The 22788-nt window shown below is 39.0% G+C and overlaps 2 protein-coding genes across 5 annotated transcripts; one reads left to right on the top strand and one right to left on the bottom strand.

Moving 5' to 3' along the window:
• Positions 1-7499: 7499 nt before the first annotated feature.
• Positions 7500-16113, bottom strand: gvin1l2 (GTPase, very large interferon inducible 1-like 2). Of its 3 annotated transcripts, XM_042486114.2 has the most exons (4): positions 15987-16113; positions 14642-14777; positions 8526-13512; positions 7500-8406 (listed from the first exon to the last, which is right to left on the bottom strand). In XM_042486114.2, the coding sequence occupies exons 2-4, from the start codon at positions 14679-14681 to the stop codon at positions 8265-8267; spliced, it is 5169 nt and encodes a 1722-aa protein (XP_042342048.2). In that variant the 5' UTR covers positions 14682-14777; positions 15987-16113; the 3' UTR covers positions 7500-8264. The 3 variants fall into 3 exon arrangements, with proteins under 3 accessions (XP_042342048.2, XP_087935082.1, XP_087935083.1); XM_088078956.1 differs by lacking the exons at positions 14642-14777; positions 15987-16113 and having other exon boundaries at positions 7501-8406; positions 8526-12875; positions 12998-13137; XM_088078957.1 differs by lacking the exons at positions 14642-14777; positions 15987-16113 and having other exon boundaries at positions 7501-8406; positions 8526-12875; positions 12994-13133.
• Positions 16114-18089: 1976 nt separating this feature from the next.
• LOC121942950 (uncharacterized) lies at positions 18090-22372 on the top strand. 2 transcript variants are annotated; one of them, XM_042486265.2, is made up of 4 exons: positions 18090-18379; positions 19374-19487; positions 21439-21481; positions 21662-22372. In XM_042486265.2, the coding sequence occupies exons 1-4, from the start codon at positions 18326-18328 to the stop codon at positions 21859-21861; spliced, it is 411 nt and encodes a 136-aa protein (XP_042342199.2). In that variant the 5' UTR covers positions 18090-18325; the 3' UTR covers positions 21862-22372. The 2 variants fall into 2 exon arrangements, with proteins under 2 accessions (XP_042342199.2, XP_042342200.2); XM_042486266.2 differs by having other exon boundaries at positions 18094-18379; positions 21725-22372.
• The last annotated feature ends 416 nt before the right edge of the window (positions 22373-22788 follow it).

The raw sequence follows: 22788 nt of genomic DNA, 5'->3' as shown, positions 1-22788 counted from the left end.
TTATGTGAGTAAGCATTCAGCTGCTGAGGTATGTATCTACATTTATTTAACCTTGTTGTTGGTGTGTCACAGCTATCTATAAAACTGAATGTGAATTCAGTTGTTGCAAAAACACGTTCTGAAGCTGAAAATACACTGGGGTCAAAGTGCTGTGGAGTGATTTTTCAAGGACAGCCGTGTTGGAAATAGGACAGAGACATGAAGTGTGTCCAGTGTGAAGCTGTACATAGAAAATAGTAGGGCAGCTGTTTGACGCACGCAGCTCGGTAGCAGTGTGTTTTTGGCCTTGATGGTGTTGCAGATAAAACTAGATAGGAAACAAAAGCAGAGCACCCCCCCCCACACACACACACACACAGCAGCTATAAATCATGTCTGCACCAATCATGCATTGTTCTCAGACTTACTCATCCTGTGCTTAGGAAGTATTCAGTCTTTTACTAAGTATGTAGCTGCAATCAGTTTATCACGAATTACATCACTTAAATAATTTAGCATCATTAGTGGTCACCAGCATCATAGATATGGGTTAAAGGGGTCCTAGCATTTTAAGAATTCAGACCAATAAATGCATGTTGGTGTCGTCAGGTTTCCCTTTCATATTTGTTGTTTGGTTTCAGCCGTTGATATAAAGCTAATGGACGTAGCTGCTGTTACATCAGCCATTGACTTATGGAATCTCCTTTTGAAGCCTTAAGTTTGGCATAATGGCCACCACAATTTTGTTTGTTTGGAGACAGAAGTAACCATATTTTAGCAAGAGGCAGGCGCTGTGGAGGAGCCAGGGGTGGATCTGACTGAGAAATGGAGGAGATTATCATTAGATAGCTCTTAATTATTAACTTTAAGCCTTGATAAACTATAAATGGGTGAGTTTTATAAAAATTCACCCCCTGTACAGTTCTCATGAAAGTGGAAATTAGTTGTAAAAACTTTGTTTTTGTACCAGGCTGTAAACATGTTCATTTCTGCTTTACAGGTTCACATGGGGGTCTATAGGGATTGACTCGTTCCTGCAGCCAGCCTCAAGTGGCCACTCAGAGAACTGCAGTATTTGGGACTTTCATATTGGCTTAATTTTTCTGCTTTGGAGGTTGCGGCTTGATTTAAGCACAAAGACTCTGTGGTTAGGTTTAGAAAAAGCAATTCTGCCTCAATAAATGTCATAGTCTATTTCTGAATTTGTCCTTTCAGGGCATTGAATCAAAATTTTGACACACAGTCATGGCAGATTAGCGCTGATGTCCATGTCTGTATGTACACAAACCACCCTTCAGGAGACAAACGTAGCAGAGATGGAAGGAGGCAGAGACAAAACTGAAGTGACCATGTTAAGAGGATTAGTGGTTGATGTGAAAGCAGAAGAGTGATGCTTTTAGTGCGGAGCAGAAACAAAGGATAAATCTATTGATTTTAGTAAAAAGCATGAAGCAACAAGAGACCGTCAGTGACAATAAGACAGGATAAGCGTACAGGAGCGATGATTGACGATAATAAGACAACAAGGACAAGACACAACAGAGTGTGTGGGTGTTTTTAAGAAATGAGAGAGAGAGAGAAATAGGAGAAGCAAGGAATTATAAAAGGTGGTTTGACATATAGTTACAAGTTAGCTTTATAAGAGAGCAATATTTTGTGTTAATTTATTTTGGATCTCATGTTTGGGTGCCACTGTTCTCATCAAAGCAACCCAGTCATATGGCAATCCATAACTTGCCTGTCTATTCTTGCACTCTGAAAGACATTTTCACACTCACATTGTTTTTCTCTCTTCAAATGTTTCTTTTTTCTCCCAAGCAAAAAAACACAAGAATGATGCGAAAAGGCTGATTCATTTATAGCTTGTCGCTTCCCCTTCTGCGGCAAATGTGACAGTAGATATTGCAACGGAACAGTACATACAATATGTAGGCTTTATCACAATGAAAGAAAGCGGTAAAAGAAAGCTTTCTATTCAACATGAATTGTTTTTCTGATACAGATAGTCAGAAAACTTTCTGTGAAATAGCTTTTTCAAGCTATGTCACCATGCATGGTTTAAACCCCAGCAACCTCTGTAGATGAATATTACTTCCATCATTGTCACAGAATTGTTGTCTTATTTTCTCTCAAAGTTATCTAAGAATTTCTTGCATGCTTCATTACAACCAGGGCTCAACAATTAGGATAGCCTGATTGGCTTTGTTAACTAAAATGTCCAACCTGTTTCCAGTCCCAGGTCGTCGAAGAACAATGAGGGTAAATTTTTGATGCCCTGGGAATGAGAACAGGCCGAAAAACCATGTCCAACTGACTTGCCGATTTGAGCAAGTAAAAAAATAGTTTCACACATTGTTTTTTTCTCTGAAGCTGAGGAGTCAGCCAAATTTCATTTTCTGCTAATTTTGATAGAGACAGGAAAGGCAGGGAGGACAGAGGGGATCAAAGCTAGCTAAGGACTCAGGCCTGACATGCAAGTAAAAACTGACCTTGGTCAAGTACATTGCTGATCCACTTAACTGACTCATTAAGTAAAAAAAAAATAAAAAAAAATCAAACCATTAACATTGAACGCTGCCAACTTTCATGATGCACACGTTTCCTCATTTGTGTCCACAATAAACACCAATTTTCACAGGTAGTCTCCCCATACCGCAATGCCAAATGGGAATGTTTGCTCCTCTCTATATTTTCGCTGATGGCTTATCGACCATAAGTACGAACCCCACTTAACTTGATGCTGCTGCCTGCTGCTCATTTCATTGCCGCTCAGCAAGTCACTGCTGGATCCAGCTGGGGACAGAATGAGTGGTGACCTGTCAACCATGATGAGCAAGGCATAAACTGTGCTTGAGAAGTACTGTGGTTTGAAATGTGTCTGTTAGCTCAAGCGCTATTTGCTGCTGTTTGTTCTTGTCTTGTATGACAGCAAAAGTAATGTCTTATCCATCATGTTTAAAGGAACTGTTACTGCCTTGTGATCAGTGGCATAGCTGGCACCAAGTTTCCAGTCATTTTTCATTTTTAAATAATCTGATATGGCTGATGTGTTGGCGGCATCCTGACCTTTAAAATGTATGCGTTTGCTGCCACAGTTGGTCTGTTTTTGACTCATAGGCTGTAACACAATTGGAGATGCAGTTTATTTCTTTAAAATCTATTTGAAGAAACTGTAGGGTGGCAGTGCTGTAGAAGTAGAATGGGCTGTCCACTTATTGGACGGTTGGTGATTTGTTCCCTGGCTCCTTCAGTCAACATATCCAAATATCCGAGTGCAAAATGCTGAACCCCAAATTTCTCCTTATGTCAGTTTCATCGGTGTGTGAATGCATGTGACTGGTTACGGAGTAACAGGTGGCATCTTGTACAAATGTGTGTGTCAATGGGTGAATGTGACACATAGTGTAAATGCACTTTAGTGGTTGGAAGACTGGAACAGTGCTATACTAGTGCACTCCATTTACTAACTCACCAGTATTCCCCATGAACTGATATCTATCTGAATAATAAACCTACATGTTTGCCCTTTCATAATACAAACTGTGTATACTTTACTTTGCTGCTGATAGACTTCCAGAAAAAAAAATCTGTTTTTTCTTTATTATTATCATTATTTTTACCTTTCGATTAGCTGTTGGTATCCATTTGTTTCAGTTTGGAATAAAAATCAACTGGCAGGTACATATATCTGGTTTTTCTCAGGCCGGTAGACGCTGTTGTGTAATCTGTCTGTTCACTCCCACTCACTAGACTAAAAAAGGTTAAAGCTGTGTATCACACGCAGTGTGTGGTGACAGTTGTTGGCTGGCTATTAATGGTTAGGTATTTAAAAATGTATCAGAGCTAAGAGTACCTTTAAAGAAACTGGGTCTGATATTGATGGTGCTTAAAAACCCATTTGATGTGTCAGAGTGACAGACTAATACACTTAAATTAAATTTAACTGAAGTATTGACATACTCGGCAGCATTGATCCAATATCATTCACAGGCAGAGCTCTAGAGGAGGCACTATAGTCCTAGCCCGTATGGTTTAAAAAGCACCTATGATATGTATAGTTAAACATCTAAAAATGATAAATACAAATGGTGCGTTCATAGAAATATTCTCTTTGCCTTTGTCATCACTCGAGATGATTCATACTCAGTGCACTTCACTGCAAACCGTCATGCTGCAAACAAATTACATATTAGACGGAATTAAGCTTCGTGGTCAACGGTGCCACATCCATTATCTCTGTGTTTGTGTATGTGTGTACATTGTGTGTCTGAGGCAATAAAATGATGAAATGAGTCAAATGAGCTGCCAGTGATGCATAAATATCAGTATTTACCAGCGAGATAAAGAGGTGTCATGGTTAGCTCTTGTAACAGCCATCACTCAGATGAAAATAAAAACACAAGCAAACAGCTTTGCCCTGCCAAGCTCTGCTGCTACTACTTGTGCGCTGTGGTTTTCCTCTAAATTGCTTTGCATTGTTGCAGACAGCCAAACACCCTGTCTTCAGGACTGTACTAACATGACTGTAAGGAGGTTGGACTTCCTTTTAGCATTTAGCTATGGCAAACGTGTAGTGCATAAAAATGAGGTTTGTAGGTTGCATTTTTTTTTAGTACTTACAATAGTCCATTAACAGCCATAAGCCTGTTTATTGACTTCTAAAACTGCTTTTCACTCCGCTGCCTGAACTGTGCGTAGCTGAAATCAGTTTAAAGCACGTATTAAAATGTGTCTAGATGATGGCATTGTCATAAATTGTGGCACAGTTTTTCTTAATACTTACATAATGGATATGACACATTTCTCAGAAAACTGCAATTCCATCTTTTTTATATTCATGTATTTTTATGTATTTGGCTTCTTATGTCTAGAAAACCTACAGCAATGGGCATAAAACTGCCATTGGCAACTTACATTGAAATAACTTTCTGTCATAATTGCTGAAACTTTCATTATATCCAGATGAGACGGATAGCTTTTAAAAAAAACCATTTACCTCTGCCTACTCTATTGCCTTGTAACGCTTCCAATGGCATTACTGCTCATGTTCAAAAACAGCCAATCAGAGCTGAAGAGTCTCTAATGCAGCTGCCAGTCATGTTTGCTTGTTTCAAGTTTCAAGTTTATTTTATTTATATAGTAGTTTTAAAAAAGCAAGACATGTTTTGCAGCAAAGTGCCTAACAAAGAGACATATATATATTTACATGCAAACATAGAAACATAAAGGTACATAGATGAGTTAAACATAAATAAAATAAGACATGTTAAAACAAAATCTAGAACTAGGGAATCAGATTAAAAAAAAACAAAAAAACCCCAAAAAAACAAAAACAGGTCAAATTCAGTGAATAGCCAGAGAATTTAGATGGGTCTTAAGGGTGCGTCTGAAAAGCATCAACACACTCAATCTGTCTAAAAGCCTCTGGCAGGCTTTTCCAGAGTCAAGGAGCAGCCTTAGGAAAAGCCTTGTTCCCAGCCTGTCTTTTCCACGAATGTGGCACAGCCAACATGCCACGCTGGGTGGATCTGAGCAGTCTGTGGTGCTTGTGAACTGCAGTTGAACTGTACAGTCTGCATGGCAAAATGCCATCAGAAGTACGGTTGGGAGGAAGAATCTGATTTCTTTACGGACCATCAGTCTGTTTCAACAGATGTGACAAAAATTATTTTCAGTTAAGTTACCAAATATGTCTGTAATCAATCTGCCAGGAATTATGTAATGCTTGTCTATATGTTGGTCTGTAAATCTGCTGTTCATGGCATGCTGTTGTGTATAAAGATTTGTTTTTCCTGTTTGGCTGCAAAGAAGATTGGCTGATGATGCTGTAAATTTTCATTGAAACAGACACAACTAGAGGAGGAAAAATAAACCTATAATACTAAGATGGAAGCTCAAATTTCCTCTCTAAATAACCTGCCTAACAAAAAAGGGAGGATTATGTCTTTCCAGGTGCATAACAGCAACCACGCGTTGGTAACCTTTGTCTTCCTTCATGCCTCTAGTTTATCTATATAGTTGTTTACGCACTTAGAGTTGGTTCTGTAGGGAAATCATTTGCTGAATTAATTTATTTAATGGAGAGTCTGTGGTAATTCTTGGGATATTTTTATTTTATGTTTCAGATATATATGAATATAAGACTGTACCTATATTGTCCTTATATCAGTCCTTGTGTTTTTCAATAAATAACATAGTAAAATGTGATGCAATGTTAATGCAGTGATGCTACTATTCAGGAAGTGAGGGGATAAAAATAAGAGTTGTGGATGGATTCATGCAGTTCATAAAGGATTATGCTATTTTTACTTAAAGGAAGTGGGGACAGAAACTAGACAGAACTTTAAAAAAATTGCAATTACTGCACTGATAATGTATAGCCCAAACTGTATGGAACAAATATGCCATAAAGACAAAATGACATGTAGGAAACCTCTGAACTTTTGCATAAAATACAGTGACCCATACTAGGGCATGTAAAATTACTGCAGAGCTCTGCTGTCAGGCTTTTACACTACTAAAATAAGGAAAAAAGACCACATCCAGCACATTTTAAACTTCACTTTGTCACCTTGCTCAGAGCTTTACACCTACTGCACTATTGAGCTTTTAAGCCTTTACACACAGCCTGAGATCCTTGGGATCACGTGTTTGTACAGATCCAAGCTAAAGGCCAGAGGTGACCTTTGCTCTCAGGCTATGACCTGTCTGAAGAGATCTGTTCAGTTACTTAAAGTCATTGTCACTGTCAGTGTCTTTTATTGTGTATAGATATCCTCCAAAAGGGCAGATTTATCAGGAACAATATATTTAATTTGCTCTTATACATGTGATGGATCGACTGTTTAAAAATGTTTAACACTCAGTCACTGAACAGATGGACTAGACAGATTAATTGATGGATTGGCATGGTAGACAGCAGGTCAGGTTTGGTGTACAGATATAAACAACCAGGGAACCCTGATCTTACACCTTGACGTTGAGCTGTCAGGGATTCCTGCATCCCACATTGCCCTCTTGTGGATGTCACCATATGACTTTTACCTCTACTCAGTCTTCTCCTTCGAGTCATAAAGTGTGCATCTAGGTGAAATTTGTCTTGATTGGCCAAGCAGGCACATGCAAACATCAGTGCATGTGTTGATTAAGCACATTAGGGGATGTCTTTGCTCATAGAAGGGGAGTTTTAAAATGTAACCTTTATGTGACTAGCTTGTTTTATTGGACAAAGTAATGCATAGACATATAATGTTTGTAAAAATGTTCATGCTGCCATCACATATATAATACTTAAAGGAAGTGTGAAGATGATGTTGTGGCAGAAACTGAATGTGTAGGATGGACATGAACCCACATTGTTGTTGGAGTCCACACTTTATCCTGTGACACCATGATGATCTCATTATTGTTAGCAAGAAAAAACAAATTTAAATATAAATATTTCAAAATAAAATCCACAGAATGACTGCTGTGGTTTTAAATGTGGAGAAAATTGTTATAGGCGTGAGTCCAAATGAAACAAAGGGAAAATACTTTAGTAGTTTTCTGTTCTTTTGTATTTTAATACTTTGACAATTCTTTTAATCATTTATGTTTCAATTAAATATTGTCACATCTTTGTTGTTAAAATGCAGTGTCATAAACTCAAACACAACCCATGTCTGCCAATAAAACTTCAACTAACAGTTAAACTGTATTTAGTAATTTCCAAACAAGAGTAATTGGCATACAGTAAAACATTGCTGGTTAAATAGTGAGAATTACATGAGACACAGTTTTTGATGTATTGATTCTGAGGTATTTGACATTGTTGTCCTGCTCCACATTGTAATACATTCATATTCCTTTTTAGATGAAAGGCTTAAAAGACAAACCGTTACATCACACATCACAGTTTTTTTTGTCATTGGTTGGCTTTGGATGCATTGTGATATCTTAAAATACAATTTCTTATATTTTAATTTTTTCATATTTTCAGATCATGAAGCAGTGGTGGAAGGTTAGATAAAAAGGAGTCACAATTCACAACATATTTAAAGGCACACTTTACAGAGAACTATCACATAAAAAAATATGTAAAAAAAAAAGGCAAATAACAAAAAACACATTATCATTATCATTGTTTGGAATGAATGGATTTGATTTCCTTTCTGTCCACTATTACTACTATCATCAACATCCTTGTTAGATATAAACACTTATAACCCAGATAAAATATGAACATTATCAACACAGTGTCACATGTATGATAACAGAGATGGCAGCAGCACTGGGCGGTCCCTATATCAGCCGTGTCCAGTGAGGAAGGCGTCCTTCAGACTGCATAATGCCTCCTCCTTAGTGATCTTCTTCCATTCCTCAGGGATCTCGCCCGGCTCCTGCTCATATTCCTCTGCAAACCTCTCATTGAACCTCGACAGCACATACCTGTTAATGAAAGAATATTAAGCTAATTTCAGGAAAATTTCTAAGCTAAAAATAAATACATGTGTACTGATTCATAACAAACAGATGTGATATTTGAGCCTTAATAAATCAAACAGTACCTCCAGTAAGCACTGGGCATCTGCCTGTTTGGATCCTCGGGGATGCTGCTCCAGTTTGGGTAGAGGGAATGCAGGCCTCTGCATGCCAGAGACATGGTGTTTGTGTCATTGCTCTGGCTTTCTGTGATGCTTTCAGGGAAATCCGCACAGGACAAAGAACCTGAGTCATGGGGCAACATGCCTTTCGGCCTGTGGAGCAGAGCCTTGTGAACCTCGTGCCCCATCTCTTCCAGCTCACAGGGTGCTCTGCAGAGAGGACATTGATGGTCACACCCTCTCACTCTCTTCAAGATGGAGTCTTGGGGTTGAGTTGGAAGGCACTGAAGAAATTTGGTGATCTCCACACTTTGGGAGAACTCCTGGGCTAGGTCCAACCGCAATGCAGCCAGTAACTCCATTAGACATGTGACAAAACGATCCCATTCCGTGGTGATACTGAAGAGAGGTCCATCCAGAAAGGCCCTGGGAACCTCCACATCTCCATCTCTCTCTAAATTGAGGCACACTCTCTCCAACAGTGGCTTTGAATCACTCAGTACTCCATTGGTACCTTCTGCCGTTAGGCTCACTGCTGCCGCAATCTTTCCGACAATTTCTCCAAGTCGCTGTTGCCTCCATTTATCCAAGTTGGTTGATTCAGAGAGGTGAGCCATCACTGTCTCCTGGATCTTCCTCACTCTGAAGTTGTCATAGGTAAGCAAATATTCAAGGAAGCTTTCAAAGCAGTCCTCCTTTATCAGCTCCTCCAGCAAGCTTTGGTGGAAGGCACGTGGAGACTGATACTGCTGGGCTTTACCTTGGATTTCTTTTACAATATGTGTCCCCAGTGGTCTGTAGATGAAGTCCAACACTGTAGGTTTGATGACCATTGAGGTAAATGCTTGAGCCATCCTTTGGCACTGGTCTCTCTTCCTGAACTGGTAGATAAACTCTGCCTGGTACATACTCTTGGCCGCTGTAATACATTTTAAAAGCTCACTGTCCTTAGCAAAGCGGTCATGTAGTTTTTGGAATTCTTGGCATGCAGTGCAGCAGAGATAAACTTTCAGATCCACTTCAAAAGCTGTTCTGATTTCCATTGGTTTTTCTTTTAGAGCCTTTTCAACATTTTCTAACACTTTTGTGATGTAGCTATCAGAGAAGTCTGCTGGTAAGCTACATTTATTTTCTACAAACTGATTAAATTCTTCCACGATATTGCATGCTACCTGATGAGCTTCTAACCTCTGCAGTCGGTTATTGTCTTCAAACATGTGCTTCAATCGGCTGCGGTATCCAAAGTGCTCATCATAAACTTGGAAGCTAGATGTACATTTTTGAGTGATGACTTCAAGTTTTTTCATGTGTTTCTGGAGACCACGGCTGATTAGATTCTCTTTCAGAATATTTGTCACTCTTGCAGTAATATCATCGGTTTCTGAAGGCCTGAAGTCAAAGTTGGACATTGTCTTATTCCACACACCCTCATACACCTCTTCTAGTTCTGTATCTTTAAGGAGAACTTTGGTTAACTTGCTGTTCTCCACCAGTGCCTGTAGCTGTGATTCCTGTTCTTCTCTCAGTAAGGTCTCAAACTTTTCCAACTGTGTTGAAGAACAATGGCTTTCGTTGACTGTCCCCAGCCTTTGTATTATGTCTTTAGTTACTCTTCCCTGGAGGTCATCCATATTGCTCATTAAGATTTCCCTGAATATGTTGATTTTGAGAATATTGTTGTTCATCAAGTAGGCCTCTACTTTTGACTTGAGTTTGTCCACCTCTGTTTTGACTTCCTCTCTGGCTTCATCCTTCAGTTTGCTCAGAAGGACATTTTGGGTGGCAGCATCCAAAGCTTTTGCCTTTGTTGCAATGATATTCTTTGTTGCCTCCCTAAACCAGCTTTCCATGTGTTCCATGAAACTTTGCTCCCACTGGGAAAGCTCTGTGCACAATAAGGAGAATGCTAAAGCTATGTCAGTATTTTGCAGACCAATGGAGAATGATTCTGCTTTCACTGCATCCCAAACAGCATACAAATGGCTCATAAATTCAGACAGACATGTGACTTCAGACTTAGCTGAACACTTCTTCAATGCCCCAAACAGGTTTTGCTTGAGCTTCAACACAGCGCTGCTATACTGGATATCAACTGGTTCAGAGAGGGACATCTTGTTCCAAGGCCCTTTCACACATGTGATGCAGGTTGTGTTCTTTTCATAATGGTTTTCAGCATTGCTGGTTCCTCTGTCCTCAGTTTTAGTCTGAAGCATATCAGATACACGCCTTAACTGGGCAGCTTGTAATATGCTGTTTATTTCTTCATCCTGGGTCAGGAGCTGGCAAATGGGCACTGAGCCAAATTCTTTGATGCGTAGGAGAGCACTGACTAAGACAGTGAGGTTGCTTTCAAACTCAGCGTCTGCATATGAGGAAATGTTCTGCATTAAAACATCACTTAATCCTGTTGCTACAGTGGCCATCTCATTATCGTGGATCAGCATATTTCTTTTGTTGTCTAGAGACATTGAGCTGAGACCCCCTACATCAATCAACAACAGAAAATCACACTCCATGTCCTTTCTGAGGTTATCAGGGAGACGCAGGGCAACCATGTACACCCCTCTGGTGGATCTTTTCCTTCCTTTAGGAAATTTAACCCCAAATAATGCAGAAAGAACCTCAGCATTCCTACCATGAGATTCTCCAAGGTTTGTCAGCACTCGGATCCTGCACTGTTCTTGAGGTAGGCAGCGTTTGAGCTCTGCAAAGACACAGCCCAGCCAGCACATAGGGATGTTTGAGGCATCTCCATCCATTAGTTCAAGTGGAACTCCATAGAGAAGAAGGTCTGTAGCTAAGCTAGGAAGACGCAAGACATTGTGGCTCCCACTCCTGGGACTGATGTGTGTTAGCTCAAAAATTAAGCCCATCTCACGCAAAAAGTGCTCAAGTCCCAGCCAGCATGGATCAGGTTCAAAAGGCAGTGAACATGAGGCTGGTGGATTTTCGAAGGAAACACCTTGACACATTTGTTGTTCGGCAGAAGAGGTCAAATAAGATTTGTCTGGTGTCAGCTCTGGTTCACTGAGCTTCTTCCTTTGGTAGCTTAAGGCTTCATTTTCTCCAGACTCCAAATGATGGTTTAGATCCTTAAACACTGGATCTGAATTTTGGTTGTTGTTTTCAATAATTTCTCCCCCTTGAATCTCTTCTCCATTAGATGTCACATATAACTTCTGCTTAATGACTGGATCATCATGCTCTTTTTGTTGTGACAGTGATTCTGTGGTCTTTTCTGTAGACTCCTGCAGAATATGCTCTAGTTCTTGGCCTATCTCAAAGTGTTGTTCAGACACTTGCAGCTCATTGGTTTTTTCCTCTTCAAATGTTGAATCTGTGCAGAAACTATCATCATCTTCTACGTTATTATTGACTTCATTTTGCAGCTCATTACAATGTTCTGTCGTGCCATCATTCATTTCTGTATGCATGTCTGGAAATAGATGTTGTGGACTGCTTTGTTTTTCAATTTGCTTCAGGCGAAGCTTCAGCCTCATCCAACTGAGGAAATAAGTCCTCTCTACTTTATCTGTTGAGAATAGCGCATCAGTGAAAATCTTCATTGCTGGGGTCATTTTGTAGCTGCTCAACTCTGCCAAGATGTCTTTCTTTTCAATTTTTAGTTGGGGATCAAGTTCTTTTCCTTCTTTTCTCTGTTTACTCTCCTTCTTTTCTATTTCAGCAAGTTTGCTCCATAAAGGCCCCTGCAAAGGAAGCTGTTTCTCCTTAAACTGAGCAGACCCCTCATCTAAACCTCTCAATATTTCCTCCACTGTGAGCATGACCTTTTTACAGACTGCCCCCTCATCTACAATAAGGCCAAGCTCTTCTGCTACTTTTGCTGCTGCCTCAAGTGTAACAGGTTGCAGCTCATCTGGTAACAGATCTTTTAGAGTTTCACACAGCCGGTTAGCCAGTTCCTCCTCACTCAAATCTTGCCCTTGCACCACTGTTTGTCCAGGAAGGCCCATGTGTTCTTCAAGGTTCTGACCAACAAACCCCACAGTTCTGTTTTCATTCTTCTCATTGTCTGATAGGTCAATCAATATGAGCTTGCTTGCTATAGCTTTGCAGGAAGCAAGACGTTGTTTTTCTTTTTCCCTAAGATTCCCACAGAAAACAACCACAGCTGAAGAGGTTTGACATAGAAGTCTGAGGTTTTTCTCATGTGCGCTGGCATCACCACGGAGGTTAGAAATGACCACAGGGACAGGAAAAATGTCCCTGGCAGTGTCTCCAGTGGGTAGGTACCATCCAATCTCTACCAGGCCATTGGAGAGCCTACGGGGCTGCTGTCCTCCATCCATTCCCCTGTGGAGAAATGTGTCATAGGATGATCTGAGTCCACTTATAACATTGTTCAGCACCTGTGACTTAGAGACACAAATGTGACCAAGCTTCACACATGAAACAAATGGCATGTATGTACTTGCCAAGTCCCCCTCATGGACCTCCACATTATCTGGAAAGTGAGACTTCCACTGGCTCATAGCACCTCTCAAAGGCCAAAGAAGGAAGCTACTAGGTTCCTCTGGATCAATGTTTGGAAGGATCAGTGGCACAGCAAACTGGCACTGCAACATGCGCATAGTCATCTCCTGCTGAAGGAAAGTGTTGGCAGATATATAGACAGCAGTAACTAGATCAAGGGGGTTTATGGCACTCTGGCTTTCCTCTCCCAAACCACTACTCATCTCCTCGGGTGATTTGTCGACATTGTTTAGAACATCATGCAAAGGTTTGCAGCAAGGACTCCGGGCATCTGGGCTAAGCAACCAAAGGCGCTGGAGGAAAGCATTTGGTAGATCCTTAGGCTCTAGAGGGGCTTGGTTCTCCAGAGTCCAAGTGCTGATGTCCAACATAGATGCTGGGTCCAGAGGTGTAGTCCAGAAGGCCTCCAGACCCAGCTTATTTAAAACCTCTGTCTGGGCATTGTCCTTGGGAGATTCTGGTTTGAAAAAGAATCAATCATTTAGACTGTGGATAAGCCACAATTTTAAAGTGTATGTGATAAGATAGCTTTATCCAGGAAAAATGAAACTTAATGTGATCAGGGAGAATAGCCAAAGTATTTATTTAATTTGATTTAAAGTGGTAAAATATTATAGGAGTACTTTAGAAAATCCTCAAGCAAAGTTTAAGTGCAAACAAACATTTTATCTTTATACTAATCAATGTTGCTTTTGTTTAAAATGCTGAAAAAATATCAAATATTATTGTGAGGTACATGTCTTTGAATAAACTTATACTTAGATATTATCAACTTTGCTTTTCAAAAACTAGTTGAAAATAACCAAAAATTCATAATCAGACTAACAATTCTTTTATATCATTTTCTCTACACCTTATATATAACACAGAGCATGAGCAGATGTTAACATTTTATAAAAACAAGAGAAAAGGCATATTATCCCTAAAGCTAACTGCTCATTTCATCTTAGTTGAATCTCACCTGTAAACAAAGCAGCAGTGTTCCCCTTAATCACACCATCCTGTGGTGCCATTAACATCCAAATTTACACGTGCTGCCACCAACCCAATCATCATTAATGGATAAACACATTAAAGCATTCAGCAATGATGTGTTTTTTTCTAAGCACATCCCTCCTGCCCTGTAGGTTTTTATCTCGTTTTGTTTCCAAAGCCAGAGCAGGCACAGCAGGTTGCTGGTCAGCAAAATAATTAATAAATTCAGTTGAATATAAACATATTTGGCTTGGCTGGGGTTTAGGGGAAACACAGACACATTTTTTATTGGTAACAGTCTGTTGGCTTTGGTTACTGCAGCAATGTCTATACAAGGTGCTACTGATTTATCTGAACACCTGACAATCAAAATAGGGCAAAAACGAATGCATCACCTTGTTCTTTTGTCAGAAACAATTGTACACTACCATTCCACAAGCCAAAGATGGAGAAGACTATTTTTTTGCCATTTTTTTGTTAGCAGGCCTTCTTTAAAATTGTAAGGGGGGGTTCTTATCAATAAATCTTAGTCAATTCAACCAAAATTACCTTTCAAAATATAACACTTTTCCATAATACCACAACCCCTGAAGAGCAAAAAGGAAACATACTTTTCTTTTTGCTGCTCAGCCTCTTGAGCTTTACTGACATGATAAATCCAGCTGAGTGACTCTCCTCTCTGTTTTAAATGAGCTTTTCTTCTCTGGTCAGCCACATCACTGACAATGTGGAGTGTTGCCTGGAAACCTGTAATTACAATTCATAACAAACATTAATGACATAAGAAGAAAGAAAGAAACAAACAAAACAGTCAAAAGTACCTGCATTTTTCCTTGGCCTAATACTATTACCACAAGTGATTGTGAAAACCCCTGTTATCTGATCAGAGTATGTTGTAGCCTGTCTCAGGGGAAGGGACAGCTCATTGTGGAAACTACAGACGAGGCTGATTTCTCCAGACTTTCATCTTTCTGAAATGCTTCACTGAAGCATGACTCCACCTAATTTTGTTTTTCTTGTCTCTACAATAAAACCTGAATCATGACAGGCTTAACATGAAATGCTGATACAGTGGACTCTCCTCTGATCAGGAGACTGTCATACAGATAAAGCACATTACTGATAGCACAACATTGAGGTAACTACCACTGAGTCCTAACACTTCAATGCTGCTCCCAGTGCTTTAGATTCAGCTTAGTTTAGAGTTTTGCTGCTTTCCAGTGGTGAGCAGTGGCCATACCTCATTGCTGAAGATTTACTATTACACTCTTGTTGGCTGTAAGGTCGATTAAAGTCAGCATAGTTTACCACAAAACCATCACATACTATTTTGAATACCATCTAGTTCGATTAGTAAAATATACACATATGCAGTGAAATGTTCCATGTGATTGTTATATTGTTACAATATTCACTGTCGTATAGTGATGCAACAAAGCGTAAGTTACTCCCAAAGAGTCACAAGATATATTTGATGAGTTATGAGATGATAAATGGGAGATGAAAGAAGAAAAAACAAAGTTCTGCTACACAACTCTAATCATTTTAAAATAAATGTTTCTCTAATATTTACCTTTTGGATACCAATATTGAACAATTTTACCTCCTTGGACTGCAACTGCTAACAACTCACTGACTTTTTTTCAATTTTCACAAGAGGTCACATATCGAAAGATTGAGAACCACCAATTAAATTTTAATGTCTTTTGTTTTCTTATTTAAACATAGATTTCTTGTAAAATTTTAATCCGGCTGTCTGATAGATGTGATGTACTAAAAAGTATAAGCCTGTTCTTAAACAGCTTATCAATATTTTACTGTATATTCCTCCGCATGCGGCAAGTGTGGCGATTCATGTTTCATTTCTCAAATAAGAAATATCTTAATACTATTAATGCAAACTTTTAACAATCTTTGTGATATTGCCTGTGTTCCAAAAAATCAGAATGCTCTTACCAATTTCCTCTCATATAGTTGCTTGGTAAAAGAAGTGCTCTTCACATTGTCCTGACAGGACAGAAATAGAGAGGCAGTGTCTGTCAGGAGAGCTTTTATACCTGTCTGTTCAGTGATAAGACACATTCCTGCACTTCTATCTAATCCCATAAGAACAAAATGAACATCAGTTGCACGCACATAGACTCTCAACACTCATCAAGGCACACGTATGCAAGAGAAAACAAGTGACACTTGTCGTTAGGTAAAACTCTTATACACGACAGACCTGATGCTGAGATAACAACAGACTGTGTCTGTCTTTCACAATGCAGAGCCATGTTGAAATATATTCACAGACACCTGCACAAAGTATTATCACTGGTCTGCAGGGGTCAGAGGCGAGGCTCCAGACAATGACGCACAACAACCCTTGATCATGTGTGATCTCTCAGATACAGGTCTATCTGATTACTGCAAATAAGTAGCTGGCATACTGACGCACCCTTTTATTGATAGAAATCTTATTCTCTTTGCTGTAACCTGCTTCCTCTAGCCGCAACTTTGATTTTTTTTCTTAGAGCCCCCTGTGGCAAAACTGATTTATTCTTATTTTGTTTGATTTCAACTAAATGAGAGTACTTACAGCCAAATACACAATACTGTACCTCAAATTATGGGACTACATCGATTACAATGAAAAGCAGCAATTTGAAACATAATAGCAAAATAAACTAATATGTTTACAGAAAACATACTAACCCCGGCCACAAAATGCGGAAAATGATTTTTTCAATTTGTGAGTAAATAGAAAGACTTGATTTAATGAGAGGTGGGACCGAGTCATTGTTCTGCGACTCACAAGTAAGTCCTAAGACTTTGTCCTAAAATCAAGACTTACAGGTACAAGCCCCAAGTCTTAAATGTTTTGGTTTTGAGTCATAAACAATTCATGATGTACTGTTCACAAAATGCAATGCAGCAGTAATAATATATTAAAATTTCATCATTGCAACTTGAGTTCACACCTCTGGATTTAACTCATACATTTCTTGCTGCAAATATGCTACATTTTCAGATGGCAAATCTAAGCTGAGTTTAAATGTAATGAAATCCTTCTTTTGAATTTTGCGCTGGGAAGCAGGCCTTCCAAATATATGTAGAAAGTGCATATAAACCACATGTTCATAATTACAAGATGAGAGATTAGAATAGCAATTTGAGTTTTCAATAATCATTCTGAGTTTATTACATTTACTCGGATCTATACAGTATCTTTCACATCTTAAAGCCCAACAGCCAGCTTGATCTTGAATGCCATTGATAGAAGGCAGGCATCATTTATTTAATTAACAGACCACTTAAATAATTGTTTATGTACGTAGCATTTTCTGATTTATAAAAAAAAAAAAAAGTGTTGTAGAACTAAAACTTAAAACCCATTAACGCAACTTTTGGGTTGCCAGGTTGTAAAAGAAAATCTTCAATTGACTGGACCATAGGCATAGATATTGGTGGGGAAGCTGGGGTCATGTATCCCTTAATATTTAGAAAATGTGCATTTGTCCTCCTGATCACACATCAAAAGTAGCAGAGGACTTTTATTTTGGCAAAAGCTAAGATTTCTGCGCAATAACCTAATGCAGAAAAGCCAAAAAGTGTTACATAAAAATTCACCAAAATGCAGGAAATTAAATAGTCCTTGTCAATTATTTAATTCATTTGATGCTTATAGTTACAGCTTATAAACGCCTTATAAAGGCTGCCTGATTAGAAAATGGTACCCATATGTTAACATGTCAACTTGTTTGGGAACATCCTCCTGATCTACACTGTTGTAACACAGAGGCTTGTTTAATAAGCATGCAAGATTTTTGTACTGCTTGGAAAATAAGTTATATGCAAAGGAAATGATCAGTGAGGTATATTATTTTTGCTTTAATCCCATTGAATTGATATAAACAAAAATAAAGATTAAGATTAGATCTTCCTCCTCTGCTGGAGAAGTGAAAGCACACCTGAGGGATAAGTGTTGTGCAAAGGAAAAGATTACTGCCTCTCTATTTCTGTCCTGCAAAGCTCTTTAGCGGTCTTACCCTCGTGTGTCAGATGCTGTGAGAATGAAGTGTGTGTGCATGTGTTTATGTATGCATGAGCGCGTCTGTGTGTACTTGAGAACTTGCCTGAGTGGATATAGTCAACACTGTGTGTTTAATTGCCCTTTCCCTGAGCTGCATTCCTGATTGCTCAGATTTGCTCTCGTGTGGACTTTCTGGATCTTCAGCAGGACTGAGGAAAGATATCGAAAACCGAGGACAACTTTAAGGATTTATAGAGACTGTAAAGGAATAGTGGTCAAGATGTTGATCACCATGCTGACAGCCATGTATATGATGGTCCGAGTCGTAGAATCGGTAAGACAATTGTAATCACAGATGGAAATGAAATTGAAATTCAGTTGGTTATTATTTTGTGAAATTTAAGTGTGTTTAAATACTTTTTGATATTATTGGATATATTTTATACAAAATGTATTAAATATTAAAATATTTCTAATGATGTTAAAATATTATCCTTATTTATAGTGACAAATATGACAAATATTTTAATATTAGAAAAAATACACTACTAAGTATAGTTTGTTTTGGTTGTAACCATAACATTGGGGGTTTCTCACCCGGCAGGCCATCAATGTCATATAAAAATCAGGTTTGCACTGCATGCATTAAAATGTAATAAGGGTGTTATTAAAACAGGCATTTGGTGTTAAATTAAAACTAGTCTTACATTGACACCATTCAAATCTTACTGTAAATTTAAACCAAACTTTTAAAGGGGAACATCGTCTAAATTCAGAATTCCAGTATGTTATTTCCATTATCTATCCTCTAAAAGCCAGAAACCAGAAAAAATAAGTCTCAAACCTGCAATGTCATATGATAAAAAGTCTGAAGCTGCTCCAAAAACAATGAATTGGAGCTTGATTTCATGGACCCACTGATTGTCTGTTTTCTCTTTCATACTGATCATTCAAAATCTGTGGAGCAGGCCCAGACTTGATATCCCATGACATCACAAATTTGAGTTTTAGCACTTAGCTTTTTTGGGAGAGAGTTGTTTATGGTGACTATGTTGGGACTGTCTTTGGCCATAGGAATAAAATGTATTATTTTTAAAAATAGATGAAGTTCCCTTTTAATCTCTCTGCCAATTATGTAAAAACGAATACATATGTTTCTAAATAGCAGGTAAGCAGTGTAAAAGTCTAGTTCCACCACCAAACTACAGCAGACTAAACTATACTGAAAATCTTATATATTTCATATTTAAGTAAGTTGAGTGATAAGGCTGCTTGTGTTTCACACTTTGACTCATGCACCTCTTAGCCAAACTCTTTTTCACTTTCAGATAGGGGCACGGTTTGCACGGGAACAGGACCCTTTGCCTTACATGGTGTCCCAGCCGTTGCCTTGGCAGGTTCACTCCGTGTCACACAGTCGAAGGAGCAGCAAAGCAGATGAGGTTAGTCGTAATGAGATCTGTATCTCAGTATAGTTGCTGTCACACACGTCTTTGTGCTGACGTACCAGTGTGATTGGTGAGCTAATACAACATAGGCTACATTAATTCTGACCATGACAGAGTCATCCACTACAACCACATCTTTTCTTCTGGATGTTGAGTAGCAATCTATGGGTTACATTTATCACAGGATAAAATAGTAGCTTTTTAACAAAGGAGGCAAGTAGCTTCTGCAGTTTTAATTCACCCTGCCAGTTTAGCTGGTATTTTTAATCACAAATTAGGTCTTCTTATCCTCTGCTATCTAATGGTGAGCTGTAGCATGCAGAAGGTTTGGCAGTCAAGTTGACACAGCATGTGAGCTTGTAATCTTGGTCACATGATCTGTGTTTGGTTAGTGTCTTAGAGGAGGACTGCAAAGGATAGGAATATGATTTACAAGGCAGAGATGACTTTTGATGTCTCCACACTCAATCAGCAACAGCCAAAAATAAAATAAAGTTGGGCGCATAAGAATCAGTTAAATGATCACCTTTTGGCCTGCAATGAATCAGTATTATTGAATCAAAAGGTACTTGTACATGGGTAAACACTGTCCAAAACTTGACAGTTGTTTGGCTGTTCCTTATGCTTTTAGTATGGATTCCTAAACCAACAAGCACATTTCAGTCCACAGTGCTCACGACTGATGTCCCACACATACAAAAACAAAACAAAACAAAAAAACAAACAAACTGCAGTTCACCTCTTTTTTGTGCCTGTTTGTTAGTTTGAAGTTACTGGTTTGAAAGTCATGTTGTAAAGACAAAGGTGGAACATAGGTGGAACATAAAAAGGAACATAAAAAGACAGACAGTGGCAAGAGCTGGACTGCAGCCAGAAGAGGAGCTTGGCGGTCAACCAAGAGCACAGGTGCTGAGACGAAGAGGCGAGAAAACACATTAGACCACCGAAAAGTCCTTAAAGCAAACGGTAAAAAAAAAGAAAGAGTCAGAGTTGAAAACAGACTTTTTCTTAGACTGGCCACAGTTAAATTCAGCTTAACATCTCTGATAAAAGGGGAGAGTGGACCTTATTGATGAACTCATGGAGCCGGTGTGTGGGACTGAACACTGGCATACAGCCAAGCTGACGGGTAAGCGGACTGAGCTTGTCCAGTCCTCGGCCTCTGGCTTGCCTGCTGCTGCTCTGCTTGAGCTATAATCCCAATCAAGGGGATTTGTGTTTGAGGTCATTACTCTAACAGCTGAGAGAAAGGACACACTCACATACAGACACACACACACACACACACACACTCACACAAACACACATGTTTACTTAGGTCTCTTTTGGAGACCTAAGTTTGTACTTATTTGTTGTGAGGGCCCAAGGACAGAGGGATGTCATGCTCTAAAGCCTTCTGAGGCAAATTGTGATTTGTGATATCGGGCTTTATAGATAAAATTGAACTGAATTATATAGACTGACATTAATTTCCTTGAGACTTACTTAAGTCTAACTTTAATCACTTACCCCAAAATTTACTTCTTTTTTTTTCTTATTTGTAGACGTAGCTTTTGTCCACAATTGTACGAGCCATCCCCAATGAACTAATCTTCATTCTGAAATGCGTCCCTGAAGGAAGACATACACATGCACACACACATGCACACACACACAGGTGCTGTCACACGTGTGCATTGTGCATTACTCCCCAAAGCACTGTACATTTTGTACAGCTGAGTTAAAGAATTCAGCCAAAGCACCTGTTTGACTATCTTGTTTGCATGTGTCTGATTTTGTACCTTCAGTGGTATGTGCACAATGTTTCATCCAAGTTCTAGATAAGATTTTAACATTGATAGTTGTCATACCTGACCACTATCTCATGCATCTTGTGCTCCCCCCCCCCCCTCTGTGCGTCAGTGAGTGTGTCCTCTAACACACAGCTGTTCTGTTTCATTCACAGTTTGATGGCCTCAGAAGAAACAGCATAGGCGTGTACAGGAAGAGTAAGTAAGACTGTTAATTCATTTAAATGCAGGCTATTTTTCTGCCATATTAATACATTTTAAAGTTTCTTGATTCAAATCAAGTGTCAGATTGGACTCACTTAAACTTTAACCAGAAAAATAGCCCGCTTGAATCAAGGCTAATAAAAAAAAACATGTGTTTGAACATCATTGCTACAGACTATGTCTCGAAGGCTATTGCCTCAGCCTCTCTGGCTATCCCCTGTGTCCTGTCGTGCTCAGACTCCAATGCCAGCAATGGGACGTGCACCGTGCCAGCTGTTCCTCCACTCAGCCCTGTTGAAGTTGAGAAGGCCGCCGCCACAATCCAGACCCATTTCAGGAAGTTCCAACAGAAAAAACACAAGAACGGCAAGTAGATGGACAAGGAGGGATGGTGGAACCAGTTCTGCAAGCCTGAGAGATAACAGGAAGCAAGTGGGACATGTGTGGAATCATCAAAGGACCGATGAACTCATTGTGACATACACAAATTCATATTTGCATTCATATGCAAATGTACATACATTCAAACTGTATACTAAGTAGAGTTCTTGGATTAGTGACACAGAACAAACAATAGTAAAGTAATAGTTTACATCTCAAACAGCTTCCTGTAATAAAATTTTAAAATTTTAAATTCTATGTGAATATTATATATATTATAATACACTGTACATTTGAATGAATGTTAGTTTTTCATGTGCTGTGATGACAGAATGACTGGGAGTGTGTGAGTGGTTGTTACTATGCTGTAAATATGTATAACCAGTGTTTTGAGTATATAAATTTGCAAAAAATAATAATCAAATGACATCAACATTGTGGATCTTTCAAAACCAAATGTGTTAAAGTGTCACTAACCTATTTCAATAAACTCCTCTGTAAGTACCTCTGCTGTGTTTAACTGCAGCACGATGCCCTCTAGTGTTTTGATCAGGTTCTGAATTATGTTATGGCTGAATTACATGTTTTTGATGACATAGTATACTATGCCTTTTTTTTATTTTTGATGGCATTGTGTACTATGACATTTTTATATTTTTGATAACATACTGTATTATGACTTTTTGCGCATGACCTTGATGTTATGGCCCGCATGTGCATTCTTTTGTTTGATTTGTTTTGGATGTTTTTGTTTTTGATTTTATTATTGACCCAAGTGTCATCCACATATCTGAATCAGTGGCTAAGAGAAGTCCCTGTGTAAGTGTTGGCCACTTTTTGGAGATTCCAGTGAGCCCATGGCACAGCCATGCTTTTGTCTGTAGAAACCATTATTGTATTGGAAGCAGTGGTAGTCAGGC

This window comes from Plectropomus leopardus, chromosome 6 (genome assembly GCF_026936395.1).
Source record: "Plectropomus leopardus strain MGB_pleo_1.0 chromosome 6, ASM2693639v1, whole genome shotgun sequence".
NCBI classification, from domain to species: Eukaryota; Metazoa; Chordata; class Actinopteri; order Perciformes; family Serranidae; genus Plectropomus; species Plectropomus leopardus.
Note: the sequence above shows the minus strand (reverse complement) of the source record. Positions and strands in the feature narration are given on the sequence as shown.